A 15,571-nucleotide genomic window follows, 5' to 3' on the forward strand; every position below is an offset into this window, starting at 1 on the left:
CAAATTTATACTTCCAGACCAGACATATAACCTCAACTCTGAACTTATCTATATCCAGTGTCCTTTTTGATGTCTTCACTTGGATGACAATACATGTCTCCAACTGAACATGTCCCAAACTTCATTCTTTGCTTCCCCTTCCAAATATGTTCTTCCTATAGTCTTGCCTGTCTCAGTAAATGGCAACTTTGTTGTTCAAGTTGATTGTTGATCAGGCAAAAACCCTAGAGTCAGCCTTGATTCCTTTCTTTTGCTCATATGTAGATATAATCCCTGAGCAAAATTTGTCATTTCTTGCTTGAATACCTATACAGAATCTGAAATACCTTGGTTAAGCCCACCATTCTGTCCTGCCTGGATTACTGCAGTAAAGTCCTCTGCCTCTTAGCTTCCACTTTTGCACATTACCATCAGTTCTCTACAGACCAATTTTGATACTTGTTTAAAATGTTCCAGTGGCTTTCAGCAGAGGACAATTCCTTATGATGACCCAAAGTCTTAACTCATCTGGCCCACCACTCCTTTCTGACTCCATCCCTCAGAACCAGCTACACTGGCTTCCTTGCTACCAAATATAGTTTTTGTAATTGCTCTTCCCTGTTCTATAAATGCTTTCCCTCAGATAGCCACATGGCTCCTGACCCTTCCAGGGCTCTACTTAAATGTCACCTTATTAGCGAGGCCTTCCTCTACTACTTTGGAGAAGTAGCATTTCCCTGCCTCCACTCCCCATTACTTCTCTGTTCCTCTTCATCTTTCCCATCCTGTTTTAAAACACTTTTTAGCCACACCTAACATCTTAGGAAGTATATCGATTTACACTCTACTTTCTTCAGTGGGATGTGAACTTCATGCGGGCAGAGATTTTATTTTGCTCTCTGCTGGGTTCCCAGGACTGGAGAGGTACCTGGCATATAGTAGAGGAACACAGTAAGGCCCAATTAATATTCACTGAGTGAGTGAATAACAGGTGAGCAGATAATTGAGTTTCTCTTTTTCCTCCCCTGCCCACAAAAAAAAGGATAGTTCTTCACAAAATAATGAAATTTCTCTTTACTTTCTAATAGCTGCTGTTTTACTAATCTGGAGGTTTGTCATGTCTGTGTAATCTAAAATTTTGATTTCTGTAGTTTCTGATCTTCATTTAGCAACTATATTCATTTAAAGGTATTGTTGTTTAGCTGATTCAGCTCTTAAGACTTTCAGGTAGTTAATGCTTATCCTTGAAGTAGGTTATCCATGAAATAAATCATGACCAAACCCACTTTTGTAAAGGCAGCATTTCAGCCATAATAGTGAGCCTTGTCAAGAGACTTTCTCTGAACGTCAAATTTTTAGTCCTTTTTATTTCTTTAATTGATATTTAGAATCCTGTCACAAAACTAGAACCATTTTTTTTTTTAAAAACCATAGTTCTTTCAGTTTTAAATCTATTGATTTAAGGTTATAATGTGTATAATATTTCATTTGGGCATATTGATTTTATACTAATTAAGGGGCTATCTTCTGTATTTTAGAACTATTTAAAATATTATGTTGAATTTCCACTATTAAAAGACAAAACCAAAGAAAAAAATTCATTTGTGTTCAAATCAATCTATAGCTATACTTGATTTGTGTTATTAATATGTCATTAATAAGTTCTGTAATGTTCAGCTATGGGATGGGGAAGGTTCTTGTCTTCAGTTTATCGGGTTATTGTGGAGATTTGTGTACATGTACAGAAAATACTTAGAGAAAAAGGCCTCATGCCTTAGTTCAATAGCAGAGGTATATACAAGGTGTAGGGCTCAGGGAGAGAAGAAGTTGGTTTGGGGAAGAAGAAAGTGTAGTTAGTATCCTAGGCTTTGAGAAAGAGTTGATATTTGGACTTGAGACATTTTGTATTGAACAAAGACAATAGAGGTAGAGATGGATGATGTGTTGGGAAATGGGATTTTCTTTGGAAAAAGCTTCAGTTTTTGACAAAGAATTGCTAAAAAGGAAGTTGGATTAGATTAAGACTATAGCCCACCATGTTTCTCTAAAATAAGTTTTTTTTAAACAAAGTTTTAATTTTTTTGTTTTTTTAATTCATTAAGGCAAGCGAGTTTTTACCAGAGCCTATGTCAACAGCATTATTTCTCCTTTCTTTGGACATGCCTATTTCTTTGGAATATCCAAATATTCATGAAGCTGTTGTGGCCTATTTGGAACAGCTGAATTCTGAAAACTACAGTATTTATAAACGAACTGCAGAGGCTGTTTATTCAATTGAATGCACCTGTAACTTCCTGTCTGATATTGAGAAAGAGGTAAAAAGTTTTGTTAATGTCTCTTTTAAATCCCTTTGACATATTTTGAAAATTTAATCTGTACTTTTCAAATTGATGGACATATAATTGAATTGTCACAGGTGGGATACATTATTCCTGAGTGGGTCAATTATAAATAACCTGTTATTTAACAGGTTAAAGTAAGGATATGATTTGTATAGAAGTAAAACAAAGACTTTAATTAATGGTGTATATTCCTAATATCAGTGATTTACAAAACAGCAGTGGTTATTACAAATGTCTTAATATTTGATAATGAGTACCTCTATGAAGTGACTTACTGATATGAACTGAATGACAGTTGATGTTACCAGAATTACAAGGGCTATTTTAGTGCTTACTTGTAGACATATTTTTGCCTCAATATTTTATAGATACTTATTACATATATGTAAAGCCTGATTTTTTAAATATATTAAGTACAGTCATGAACTACGTTGTTTATAATGTATTAGGATGACTTTACGGCAGTGTTACAGCAATAATTATGTGTCAGTATTTATCCCTTTAAAAACTACTATTAGAATATTAGTATGTTATCAATGAAAGGGTTAATGGGTCTTAGAGACAGACATTGATACAAGAGTTGTTTATTGTTTGAAAATAAGGAAATGGATCCTGAAGATCTTAAGGAATTAGGGATAAAATGCTTACTCATTTTGGTGTCTACAGTAGAATCTATCTGAACCTATTTATTTTCTTTGAAATGTTTTTTTCTTTTTGACAGCCTCCTCTGTTGCCTAGGCTACAGCCTTGGTCTCTTGGGCTCCAGCAATCCATCTGCCTCAGCCTCCCAAGCAACTAGTACTCTAGGCACATGCTCCCGCACCTGGCTAATTTTTATATTGTTTTGTAGAGATGAGGTCTCACTGTGTTGCCCAGGCTGGTCTTGAACTCCTGGCCTCAAGCCGTCCTCCCACCTTGGCCTCCCAAAATGCTAGGACTAAAGGTGTTAGCCCCCATGCCTGGCCTTGAACTTGATATTTATAATTTTTCTTATTTACCACTATAGTTTATTTTTTCCTTTCCTTTTGCCACATGTTAGTACCACTGTCTTCTTGTTTTCTCTATGATAGAATTTTGAATTGTGTCTTTAAGTTGAAGTATTTCTGTGGCTTTTTTTTTTTTTTTTTTTGAGACGGAATCTCTCTCTTTCTCCCAGGCTGGAGTGCAGTGGTGCAGTCTTGGCTCACTGCAAGCTCCACCAACTGCCTCAGCCTCTCAAGTAGCTGGGATTACAGGCTTGTGCCACCACAACCAGCTAATTTTTTGTATTTTTAGTAGAGACAGGGTTTCGCCATGTTGGCCAGGCTAGTCTTGAACTCCTGACCTCAAGTGATCTGCCTGCCTCAGCCTCCCGAAGTGCTGGGATTACAGGCGTGAGCCACTGGGTCTGGCCTCTGTGGCATTTTGCATGGTCAGTTAATCACACGTGTTCAATGTCCTGTATGTTCCTAGTGGTCAGGCTAGAAGAGGCAGGTTTATAATAAAATAAATACATTAGCCCTACTTTTATTAGGGGAGGTAGAGCTACAAAGAAGTAATCAAAGAACCAGGCAACTTGATTGTAACTTTAAGCTTACTCAGAGTTAAATAATAGAAAGTCTCATGTGGCATTTAGCTAGGGAATTTTCCTACATTTCTCCACCTAGGCTGACATTTTTAGGTTGCTTGATGAGAAAGTGGACTTAAACAAATGTAAACAATCTCGTGGTCTCTGAATGGTCTAATTTCTTGAAGCTGCTTCGTTAGCTCTTGAGAATATCATTGCACATGAACTTGACATTTATTGTTCCATTCTGCTTCTTTTTTAGGGAGAGAAGAATCTCTTAGAATTAGTGGAGCTGGCAGACCAAGCCTTGCGTAGCTTTTCCTATCATCAGCATTTCCCCCTAATAAAGGAAATCATCAGCATTTGTTCAAAGATGTAATATTTTCTTTCTTAATGTGATTACATTATTATTGGACACTTAGGGTGCGTGTAAACTTAGAAACAGTGAAAGTGAAACTGACCTTATATCTTTGTTGTTATTTTTCAGTTTAATTGCTTTTATATGTGTCTGACTTTTAAAGGGTATATGTACAGCTGCATTAGGATACTTAACTGTTATATTCAAGATTAAACTTCAAAAATGTCATGGCTACAATCAAAATGAATAATCCTTGGATTTTTATACATTTGTTTTTGGTATCCATCCAGACTATTCACACACATTGTTTATTTATCTTTAAAGTTTTAATAATTTAAACTGAGAATTTTGTAACTTTTATTACTTTGTACCTTTTTCTTATGTGGATTTTTAGAAAAGACTGTGTATTGGTTAATTTATTTTGAGGACATCAGCAAATTTCTATTTAGAACTTAGTGTCTTTATTGCTTTTGGAAAGAATAAATTCTGTGATGTGATAAACATCAACTGAGAGGGGAATTTAAAGACATTTTGGGTTTTTAAAAATACTCTTTTAAGACAGAAGCTCCTCTGCCCTGAAACAAATAAATGCTTAGGTGGGTACTTGCTAATATTGGTTATTTTTAATAAGATCTCAGTTTGAGGAATTGGAGTAGGAAGAAATCCCTTCCAGTATGCTTTGCAGTCTTTTGCTTAGTAACTTACTTGCCTCAGATGTCTTGGTTGTGTTACTTTTTCACCAGCTGGAAATCTGCTCAGGCCAGTCCATTACTACAGGGAGAAAGTCAGAAGGTGCTTCTCCATATGTTGTCTCACCCGTTGCCACAAGTGAAAGCTGAAACTTACCACTGCTGTCTGGAAATCGTGAAGGTGAGGTTTTGTTTTTTTGTATGTTTTGTTTTTGAGAGCAAATAGTAGACTCTCTTGTTACACCTTCAAACTTAATTTACTTGACCTTTTGTGTGAGATATAAGAACTATATCCCATAAAAGTAGATGATAATTACTAGTCAATTCTGGAAAATTTTGTACTATTAAATTCTCTTAACTTAGTTAAGTCCAGCAATTGAATTGATTCATTCGAAGTTTTATGAAGAATTACATTTATGTTGTATTAATGATGGAAAAATTATAAGGAAAATTGATTTCCGGGTATTCAAAAGTGATTTCTATGCCCAGGAAACCTTTTAGGTTGTTATGGCCTAGATTTTATGGTTTTAATTCTGTTTTTTTGATGTTATTTTTTATTTTTCTTTTCTTTTGAAACATTTTTCTGTCTTAAATAAAATATTTCAGCATAGAATATTAAATATTTCAATATTGAAAAGGACACTGCACATAGGACAATATTTAAAAGTATATATATTCCTATGTACTCTTGAAAGTGTCCTTTTGTATTTAACACTCTTGTAAGTACTGTTTGGTTATAATAAGTGTTTACATTTTGCCATTTCTACTTCTGATTCATTTTTATTCAAAGAAAAATACTAGTTATAGAGGAAGCTTCTTTGCTTTCTCTTCTCCCACCAGCATAGCCTAGCCACTCTTACACAGCTGGTGTATATTCTTCCCATCCAGTTGGTGTATATTATTTATAAAGCTATATCTTTAATAAATAATATAAAGAATTTTATATATAGCATGATTAGTATATATAGCAGGATTTGAGATTTGCCTAGTTCATTCACCTTAACTGCTATTAAGTTTGAATATACTTCCTTTTATTTATTGATAAATATTTAGGTTCAGTCTCCTTTTTATTGAAGTAAGTTTTTCAATATTTTCAGTGACAGTCTGTGACTGTGTGCATATGTTTGAAAATGTCATGATTTCACTTTATTTTGAATAGTAATTTGGCTGCATATAAAATACAGGTTGACTGCTAGTTTTTATTAGCACTTTGCCAGTATTGCTTAATTCTTATTAGGCTTCTATCATTGTTGAGAAGTCTGTTATCAGTTAATTATGCCCTGTGGTTTCATTAAAATGTGTCTCCATGCATACATGATTTTCCATTTATCTTGCGTAGGACTTTTCGCTTTGAACACTCAATCTGCCTTCACTTCTGTATAATTCTTGGTCATGCTTATTTTGAATATTGCTTTTCTCTTATCCTTGCTGTTTTCTCCAAGTGGAACTCTTATTAGACCTGTGTTAGACCTTCTTAGTTTACCCTTTGTGTCTTTTAAGCCTTCTTTCATATTTTCTATATCTTTTTAGGTTTTATTTGGGTAGAATTTCTCAGTGGTATCCTTTCAGTACACTAATTCTTTCCTCAGCTTTGTCTAATTTACTTTTTTTGATGGTGAGATATATATATATATATATCATAAAATTTATTTTAGGCCAGGTGTGGTGGCTCATGCCTGTAATCCCAGCATTTGGGAAGGCCAAGGCAGAAGGATCACTGGAGCCCAGGAGTTTGAGACCTGCCTGGGCAACATAGGGAAATCCTGTCTCTACAAGAAAAAAAAAAAAAAATAGCTGGGCATGGTGGCATGTGCCTGTAGTCCCAACTACTTGGGAGGCTGAGGCCGGAGGATCGCTTGAGCCTGGGAGGTCGAGGTACAGAGAGCTGTGATCGTGCCACTGCACTCCAGCCTAGGCAACAGGGTGAGACTTCATTTCTGGAAAAAAAAAAAAAAAAAAAGAAAAATTTTTTTACCATTTTAACTGTGTTCTAAGTGTACAATTCAGTGGCATAAGTACATTCGTATTGTACCATCATCACCATTACCCATCTCCCAAATTGAAACTTTATAGTCATTAAACAATAACTCCTCATTCTCCCCTTCTCCCAGCCCCTGACAGCCACCTTTCTACTTTCTGTCTCTATGAATTTGAGGTCCCTAGGTAACTCATATAGGTAGAATCGTACAGTGTTTGTCTTTTTGTTACTGGCTTATTTCACTTAATATAATGTTCTCAAGGCTCATCCATGTTGTAACATGTATCAATATTTCATTCCTTTTTAAGACTTAATAATAATCTATTGTCTGTATATATGAACACCCCAATTCTGAAAATCCAAAATCTAAAAGGCTCCACAATCTGACACTTTTCCAGTGCCGAAATGACACTTAAAGGAAATGCACGTTGGAGCATTTCCGGTTTTGAATTTTCAGATTAGGGATGCTCAACTGGAAAGTATAATGCAAATATTAAGAAATCCAAATAATTTCAAAATCTGAAACACTTCTGGTCCCAAGCATTTCAGATAAGGGACACTCATCCTATACTACATTTTGTTTATTCATACGTTGATAGGCATTTGGGTTGTTTCCATCTTTTTGCAATTGTTTACATACCCAGAAGTGGAATTGGTAGATCACACGGTAATTCTGTGTTTAATTTTTGAGGAATTGCCATACTGTTTTCCACAGTGACTGTACTATTTTATGTTCCCACTGGCATTGCCAAGGATTCCAGTTTCTCTTCATCCTTGGCAATACTTATTTTCTGGATTTTTTTTTTTTTTGAGGTGGAGTCCCGCTGTGTCACCAGGCTGGAGTGCAGTGGCACGATCTTGGCTCACTGCAACCTCTGCCTCCCGGGTTCAAGTGGTTCTCCTGCCTCAGCCTCCCGAATAGCTGGGACTACAGGCGTGCACCACCATGCCCAGCTAAGTTTTGTATTTTTAGTAGAGATGGGGTTTCACTATGTTGGCCAGGATGGTCTCGATCTCTTGACCTCATGATCCACCCGCCTCGGCCTCCCAAAGTGCTGGGATTACAAATGTGAGCCACCATGCCTGGCCTTTTTTTTTTTTTTTTTTTTTAAATAATAGTAACCATCCTAATGGGTGCAAAGTCACTTCCCATCATAGTTTTTTTTTTAAATTTATCAAGTTTTGATTATCACTTATACTGTTTTTCATGTCTATACCTTTTCTTTGCTTTCTTTAATTGACCTGTTCTTTTTTCATGTAATCTTTCATTAGTTTCTGTTTTTTTTAAATTTTATTATTATTATACTTTAAGTTTTAGGGTACATGTGCACAACGTGCAGGTTTGTTACATGTGCCATGTTGGTGTGTTGCACCCATTAACTCGTCATTTAGCATTAGGTGTATCTCCTAATACTATCCCTCCCCCCTCCCCCCACCCCACAACAGTTCCCCGTGTGTGATGTTTCCCTTCCTGTGTCCATGTGTTCTCATTGTTCAATTCCCACCAATGAGTGAGAACTTGCAGTGTTTGGTTTTTTGTCCTTGCGATAGTTTAACTTTTATTTTAGGGTTGGGGGTGCATGTGCAGATTTGTTACATGGGTAAATTGTGTGCTGCTGGGGTTTGGTGTACAAATGATTTTGTCAGCCAGGTAGTGAGCATAGTACCCAATAGGTAGTTTTTTGATCCTCACCATCTGATATGGTTTGTCTTTGTGTCCCCACCCAAATCTCATCTTGAATTGTAATTCTGTAATCCCCACGTGTTGTGGGAGGGACGCAGTGGGAGAACGTAATTGGAATCATGGGGACAGTTTCCCCTATCCTGTTTTTCTAACAGTGAGTGAATTCTCATGAGATCTGATGGTTTTATAAGCATCTGGCATTGCCTCTGCTGGCATTCTGTCTCTCTCCTGCCACCCTGTGAAGAGGTGCCTTCCGCCATGATTATTTCCTGAGGCTTCCTCAGCCATGCGAAACTGTGAGCCAATTAAACTTCTTTCCTTATGTGTTACCCAGTCTTGGGTATGTCCTTATAGCAGTGTGAGAATAGGCTAATACATTCTCTTCCCACCTTCCCTTGTGAAGTAGGCCCCAGTGTCTATCATTCCCATCTTTGTATCCATGTGTATACGCGGTATTTAGTTCCCACTTCTAAGTGAGAATGTGCTGTATTTGGTTTTCCTGTGTTAATTCACTTAGGATAATGGCCTCTGGTTGCATCCATGTTGCCGCAAAAGACATTATTCTTTTTTAATGGCTGAGTAGTTTTCCATGATGTATATGTACCATAGTTTCTTTATCCAATCCACTGTTGATGGGCATCTAGGTTGATCCCATGTCTTTGCTATTGTGAATAGTGCTGCAGTGAACATCTGGGTTCATGTGTCTTTCTGGTAGAATGATTTATATTTTTTTGGGTCTATACCCAGTAAGGGATTGCTAGGTCAAATGGTAGTTCTGTTTTAAGTTCTTTGAGACAGCTCCAAACTGTTTTCCACAGTGACTGAATTAATTTAAATTCCCACAAGCAGTGTATAGGGCTTATAGTACTGTGTTCCCTTTTCTCTCCAACCTTGCCAACACCTGTTATTCTTTTACTTTTTAATAATAGCCATTCTGACTGGTGTGAGATGATATCTCATTGTGGTTTTGATTTGAATTTTTCTAATGATTAGTGATATTGAGCATTCTTTCATATGCTTGTTGACCATGTGTATGTCTTCTTTTGAGAAGTGTCTGTTTATTCCTTTGCCCATTTGTAATGGGGTTATTTGTTTTTTTACTTGTTGATTTAAGTTCCTTATAGATTCTGGATATTAGACCTTTGTCACATGCATAGTTTGTAAATATTTTCTCCCATTCTGTAGGCTTTTTACTTAGTTGATATTTTTACTTAGTTGATAGTTTCTTTTACTGTGCAGAAGCTTTTTAGTTTCATTAGGTCCCACTTATCTATTTCTGTTTTTGTTGCAATTGCTTTTCTTTGGAGACTTCATCATGAAATATTTTCCAAGGCCTGTGTCCAGAAATGGTATTTCCTAGGTATTTTTCTAGGGTTTTTATAGTTTTAAGTCTTACATTTAAGTCTAATCCATTTCGAGTTGATTTTTATATACGGTGAAAGGGAGGGGGTCCAGTTTCAATCTTTTGAATATGCCTAACCAGTTATTCCAGCATTGTTTACTGAGTAGGGAGTTATTTCCCCATTGTTTGTTATTGTTGTCTTTTCAAAGATCAGGTGGTTGTAGGTGTGTGGCTATATTTTTGTGTTCTCTAACCTGTTCTAGTGGCCTGTGTTTCTGTTTTTGTATCAGTACCATGCTGTTTTGGTTACTGTAGCCCTATAGTATAGCTTGAAGTCAGGCAGTCTGATACCTCCAGCTTTGTTTTTTTTGCTTAAGTTTGCTTTGGCTACTCGGTCTCTTTTTTTGGTTCCATATGAATTTTAGAATGGTTTTTTCTAATTCTGTGAAGAATGGCATTGGTAGTTTGATAAGAATAATGTTGAATCTGTAAATTGCTTTGGGAAGTATGGCCATTTTAACAATATTGACTCTTCCTATTCACGAGCACAGAATGTTTTTCCATTTATTTATGTCATATCTGACATCTTTCTGCAGTGTTTTACAATTCTCACTGTGATTTGGCTCTGAGCTTGGATGTTATTGGAGTATATAGAAATGCTACTGATTTTTGTACATTGATTTTGTATCTTGGAACTTCACCGAAGTCATTTATCAGTTCTAAGAACCTTTGGGCAGAGAATATGTTTTTTTTTTTTTTTTCAGGTATAGAGTCATCTGTGAAGAGAGATAATTTGACTTCCTCTTCCTATTTGGATGCCTTTTATTTTTCTTGCCTGATTGATCTGGCTAGGCCTTCCAATAGCATATCGAATAGAAGTGGTGAGAGTTGGCATCTTTGTCTTGTTCTGGTTCTCAAGGGGACTGTTTCTAGCTTTTGCTTGTTCAGTATGATACTGGCTGTGGCTTTGTCATGGATAACTCTCATTATTTTGAGGCTTCAGTGCCTAGTTTGATGAGGGTTTTTAACAAGAAGGAATGTTGAATTTTATCAAAAGCCTTTTCTGTGTCTGTTGAGATGATCATGTGGTTTTTGTTTTTGGTTCTGTTTATGTGATGAATCACATTTATTGATTTGCTTGTGTTGAATCAACCTTGCATCCAGTGGATAAGGCATACTTGATCGTGGCGAATTAGCTTTTTGCTGTCCTGCTGGTTTCAGTATACCAATATTTTGTTGAGAATTTTTACACTTATGTCCATCAGGGATATTGGCCTGAAGTTTTCTTTTTTTGTTGTGTCTTTGCTAGGGTTTGGTATCAGGATGATGCTGGCCTCATAGAATGAGTTAGGGAGGAGTCACTCCTCCTTCATTTTTTGGAATAATTTCAGTTGGATTGGTACCAGTTCTTTTTATATTTGGTAGAATTTGGCTGTGAGTTTGTCTGGCCCAGTGTTTTTCCTGGTTGGTAGGCTTTTTTAATTTTTTAATGACTGATTCAACTTTGGAGGTACACATTACCGTTCTGTTCATGGTTTTAATTTCTTTCTGGTCCAATCTTGGGAGTTTGTATATATCCAGAAATTTATCCATTTCTCCTAGGCTTTCTATTTGGTATGCATAGAGTTGTTCTTTTTTTTTTTTGAGACGGAGTCTCGCTCTGTCACCCAGGCTGGAGTGCAGTGGCGCGATCTTGGCTCACTGCTAGCTCCATCTCCCCGGTTCACGCCATTCTCCTGCCTCAGCCTCTTCGAGTAGCTGGGACTATAGGCGCCCGCCACCACGCCCGGCTAATTTTTTTGTATTTTTAGTAGAGACGGGGTTTCACCGTGGTCTCGATCTCCTGACCTCGTGATCCACCCGCCTTGGCCTCCCAAAGTGCCGGGATTACAAGCGTGAGCCACCGCGCCCGGCCTAGAGTTGTTCTTAATGGTCTCTGAGGGTCTTTCTGTGGGGTCAGTGATAATGTCACTTTTGTCATTTCTGATTGTGTTTATTTGGATTGTCTCTTTTTTTCTTTATTAATCTAGCTAGTGATATATCAATCTTGTTCATTCTTTTGGAGAACCAGAATTTGGTTTTGTTGATCTTTTGTGTGAATTTTTGTGTCTGAGTTTCATTCACTTCAGCCCTGATTTTGGTTCTTCTGCTAGCTTTCAGGTTGGTTTGCTCTTGCTTTTCTAGTTCCTGTAAGTGTGGTGTCAGGTTGTTAGTTTGCAATCTTTCTAACTTCTTCATATAGGCATTTAGCACTATATAGTTTCCTCTTAACACTGCCTTAGCTGTGTTGTAAAGATTCTGATATGTTGTGTTTCTGTTTTTGTTAGTTTCAAAGAATTTTATGATTTCTGCCTTAATTTCATTCTTTACTCAAAAGTCATTCAGGTGCAGGTTGTTTAAGTTCTCTGTAATTGTATTATTTTTGAGAGATCTTCTTGGTAATAATTTCTATTTTTATTGCACTGTGGCCCGAGAGTGTGGTTGATATGATTTTGGTTTTCTTGAATTGCTTTACAGCTGAGCGTGTGGTTGATCTTAGAGTGTGTGCTGTGCGCAGATGAGAAGAATGTGTTTTGCTTTTGTTGAGTAGAGTACTCTGTAGAGTCTCCTAGGTCCATTTGGTCAGGTGTCGAGTTTAGGTCCCAAGTATCTTTGTTAGTTTTCTGGCCTCAGTGATTTGTCTAACACTGTCAGTGGGGTGTTGAAGTCTCCCACTATTATTTTGTGGTTGTCTAAAACTCTGTAGGTCTCTAAGAACTTGTTTTATGACTGGGTTCTCCAATGTTTGGTGCATATATATTTAGGATAGTTAAATCTTCTTGTTGAATTGAACCCTTTATTATTATGTAATGCCTTTCTTTATCCTTTTGATCATTGTTGGTTTAAAGTCTGTTTTGTCTGAAGTAAGAATAGTAACCCTTGCTGTTTTTTTGTTTTCTGTTTGCTTGATAGATCTTTATCTCCATTTTATTACTTTGAGCCTGTGGGTGTCATTGCATGTGAGTTGGGTCTCTCGACAGCATATAGTTGGGTCTTGGTTCTTTATCCAGCTTGCCACTCTGTGCTTTTTAAGCGGGGTGTTTAGCCCGTTTATGTTCAAGCTCAGTATTGATATGTGAGGATTTGATTCCGTCGTCATGTTGCTACCTGGTTGTTATGTACACTTGATTGTATAGTTGCATCATAGTGTCAGTGGGAGATGTATTTTAGTGTGTTTTTGTGGAGGCACATAATGGTCTTTTGCTTCCTTTTTTAGCACTCCATTGAGGACCCCTTGTAAGTCAGGTCTCATGGTAATGAATTCCCTTAGCGTTTGCTTCTCTGAAAATAATTTTGTTTTTCCTTTGCTTATGAAGCTTAGCTTGGCTGGATATGAAATACTTGGTTTGAATTTCTTTAAGCATGCTGATTATAGGTCCCCAATCTCTTCTGGCTTGTAAGGTTTTTGTGGAAAGGTCTGCTGTTAGCCTGATGGAGTTTTTTTATATGTGACCTGCTCTTTCTTTCTAGCTTCCTTTTAAGATTTTTTCTTTCCTGTTGACCTTGGAGAATCTGATGACTATGTGTCTTGGGGGTGGTCATCTTGAATAGTGTCTCACTGGGGTTCTCTGAGTTTCCTGAATTTGCTTATTGACCTGCCTAGTGAGGTTGGAGAAATTTTCGTGGAAAATATCCACAAATATGCTTTCCAAGTTGCTTGCTCTCTCTCCTTCTCTTTCGGGAATGCTGATGGGTGGTAGGTTTGTTTTGTTTACATAATCCCATATTTCTTGAAGTTTTTTTTTTTTATTTTTAAATTCTTTTTTCTTTATTTCTGTTTGCCTGTGATGATTCAAAGGAGTAGTCTTTGAGCTCTGAGATTTTTTTCCTCAGTTATGTTATTAATGCTTCCAATTGCATTATGAAATTCCTATCATGAAATTTTTGTTTCCAGAAGTTCAGTTTTGTTCTTACTTAAAACGTTTCTGTCAGATCCGATCACGGATCAAAGCACCATTTTACCGGTTGCCACAGGTGGGGCTTCAGCCTTCTTCTGTATCTTGTCGAGCTTCCTTGCCTTCCAGCTTCTGAATTCTGTCATTTTAGCCATTTCAGTTTGGTTAAGAACGATTGCTGGGGAGCTCGTGTGGTTATTTGAAAGTAAGAAGACATTCTGTCTTTTAGAATTGCCAGAATTCTTATACTGTTTTTTTCTTATCTGTGTGGGCTGATGTTCCTTTAAACTTTGAAGTTGCTGTACCTTGGATGGGGCCTTTTGCTTTTATATTATTTGATGCCCTTGAGGATTTTACTGTGGTATAAGTTGGGATTAGTCAATTGGCTTGGTTTCTGTGTGCTTTCAGGGCCAGAGCTCAGCTCAGCACCCCTGGGCTGTGTGCTCTAACCCTGGGGGTGCACTGAACAGGCCAGTGGTTTTGATTTCTGTTCCCTCGAGGTCAAGCACCTGCTGCACTGGAGGAGCTGAGATGTTCCCAGTCTGCTGGCAACAACTTTCCAATGGTGACTGCCTGAGAAAGTGCTCTGGGGGGGCATGGGGTGGTGCTTTGGGAGAGTGCACTTGTGGTGAGGGTGACCATGGGCGAGTGCGCACTGGCAGGGGAGGCTGCAGGCAAGTGTGTGCCAGTAGGGATTGCTGTGGGTGGGTGTGTGCCTGCAAAAGTGCTCTGACAGGAAGGCAGAGGCTGTTGGCAAAAGACTTGTGGTGGTGGCTGTTGGCGAGCATCTCGACAGGGCAGCTGAGGCTGTGTTGCAAGCTAGTGAGACAGACAGGACCCTTTGAAAGGCTGGCAGACAGGGTGGCATTCAGATCAGGTTGGCCCAGTCTTGTGGGAAAGATAGCCCTGCTCTTTCTACTTCTGGCAGCCAACTAAGACCAAAGCCACCTAGAGGAGTATGTCAAGCTTTGGGTGATGGGCACCTATCGGGGAACTTGCCCCGATAGTCACGTAGGTTCTTTTCTATTTTCCCTAAGTGTCAGCCGGGTTGGGAAATAAAGTGACAGAGTACAAAAGAGGGAAATTTTAAAGCTGGGCGTCCGGAGGAGACATCACATGTCGGTGGGTTCGGTGATGCCCCACAAGCCGCAAAACCAGCAAGTTTTTATTAGGGACTTTCAAAAGGGGAGGGAGTGTACGAATAGGGTGTGGGTCACAAAGATCCCCTACTTCACAAGGTAATAGAATATCACAAGGCAAATGGAGGCAGGATGAGATCACAGGATCACAAGACCGGGGTGAAATTAAAATTGCTAATGAAGTTTTGGGCACCATTGTCATTGATAACATCTTATCAGTAGACAGGGTTTGAGAGCAACCCTTCTGACCAAAATTTATTAGGTGGGAATTTCCTCTTCCTAATAAGCCTGGGAGCGCTATGGGAGACTGGGGCTTATTTCATCCCTACAGTCTCGACCATACAAGACAGCCACACCCAAGGGGGCCATTTTAGAGACCCACCCTCAGGGGCACATTCTCTTTCTCAGGGATGTTCTTTGCTGAGAAAAAGAATTCAGCGATATTTCTCCCATTTGCTTTTGAAAGAAGAGAAATATGGCTCTGTTCCACCCGGCTCACCGGTGGTCAGAGTTTAAGGTTATCTGTCTTATTCCCTGAACATTGCTGTTACTCTGTTCTTTTTTCAAGGAGCCCAGATT

At 38.0% G+C, this 15,571-nt stretch overlaps 1 protein-coding gene across 4 annotated transcripts in view; it reads left to right on the forward strand.

Moving 5' to 3' along the window:
• Window positions 1-15,571, forward strand: part of RTTN (rotatin) — a 217,094-nt gene that overhangs the window by 36,225 nt on the left and 165,298 nt on the right. For all 4 annotated transcript variants that reach the window (XM_032152076.2, XM_058438269.1, XM_058438270.1 and 1 more), the window contains 3 exons: window positions 2,082-2,294; window positions 4,130-4,242; window positions 4,969-5,095. In XM_032152076.2, coding sequence (XP_032007967.1) covers window positions 2,082-2,294; window positions 4,130-4,242; window positions 4,969-5,095 — 453 coding nt within the window. The remainder of the gene's footprint in view (window positions 1-2,081; window positions 2,295-4,129; window positions 4,243-4,968; window positions 5,096-15,571) is intronic.

This window comes from Hylobates moloch, unplaced genomic scaffold, assembly GCF_009828535.3.
Source record: "Hylobates moloch isolate HMO894 unplaced genomic scaffold, HMol_V3 SCAFFOLD_5, whole genome shotgun sequence".
Taxonomy (NCBI): Eukaryota; Metazoa; Chordata; class Mammalia; order Primates; family Hylobatidae; genus Hylobates; species Hylobates moloch.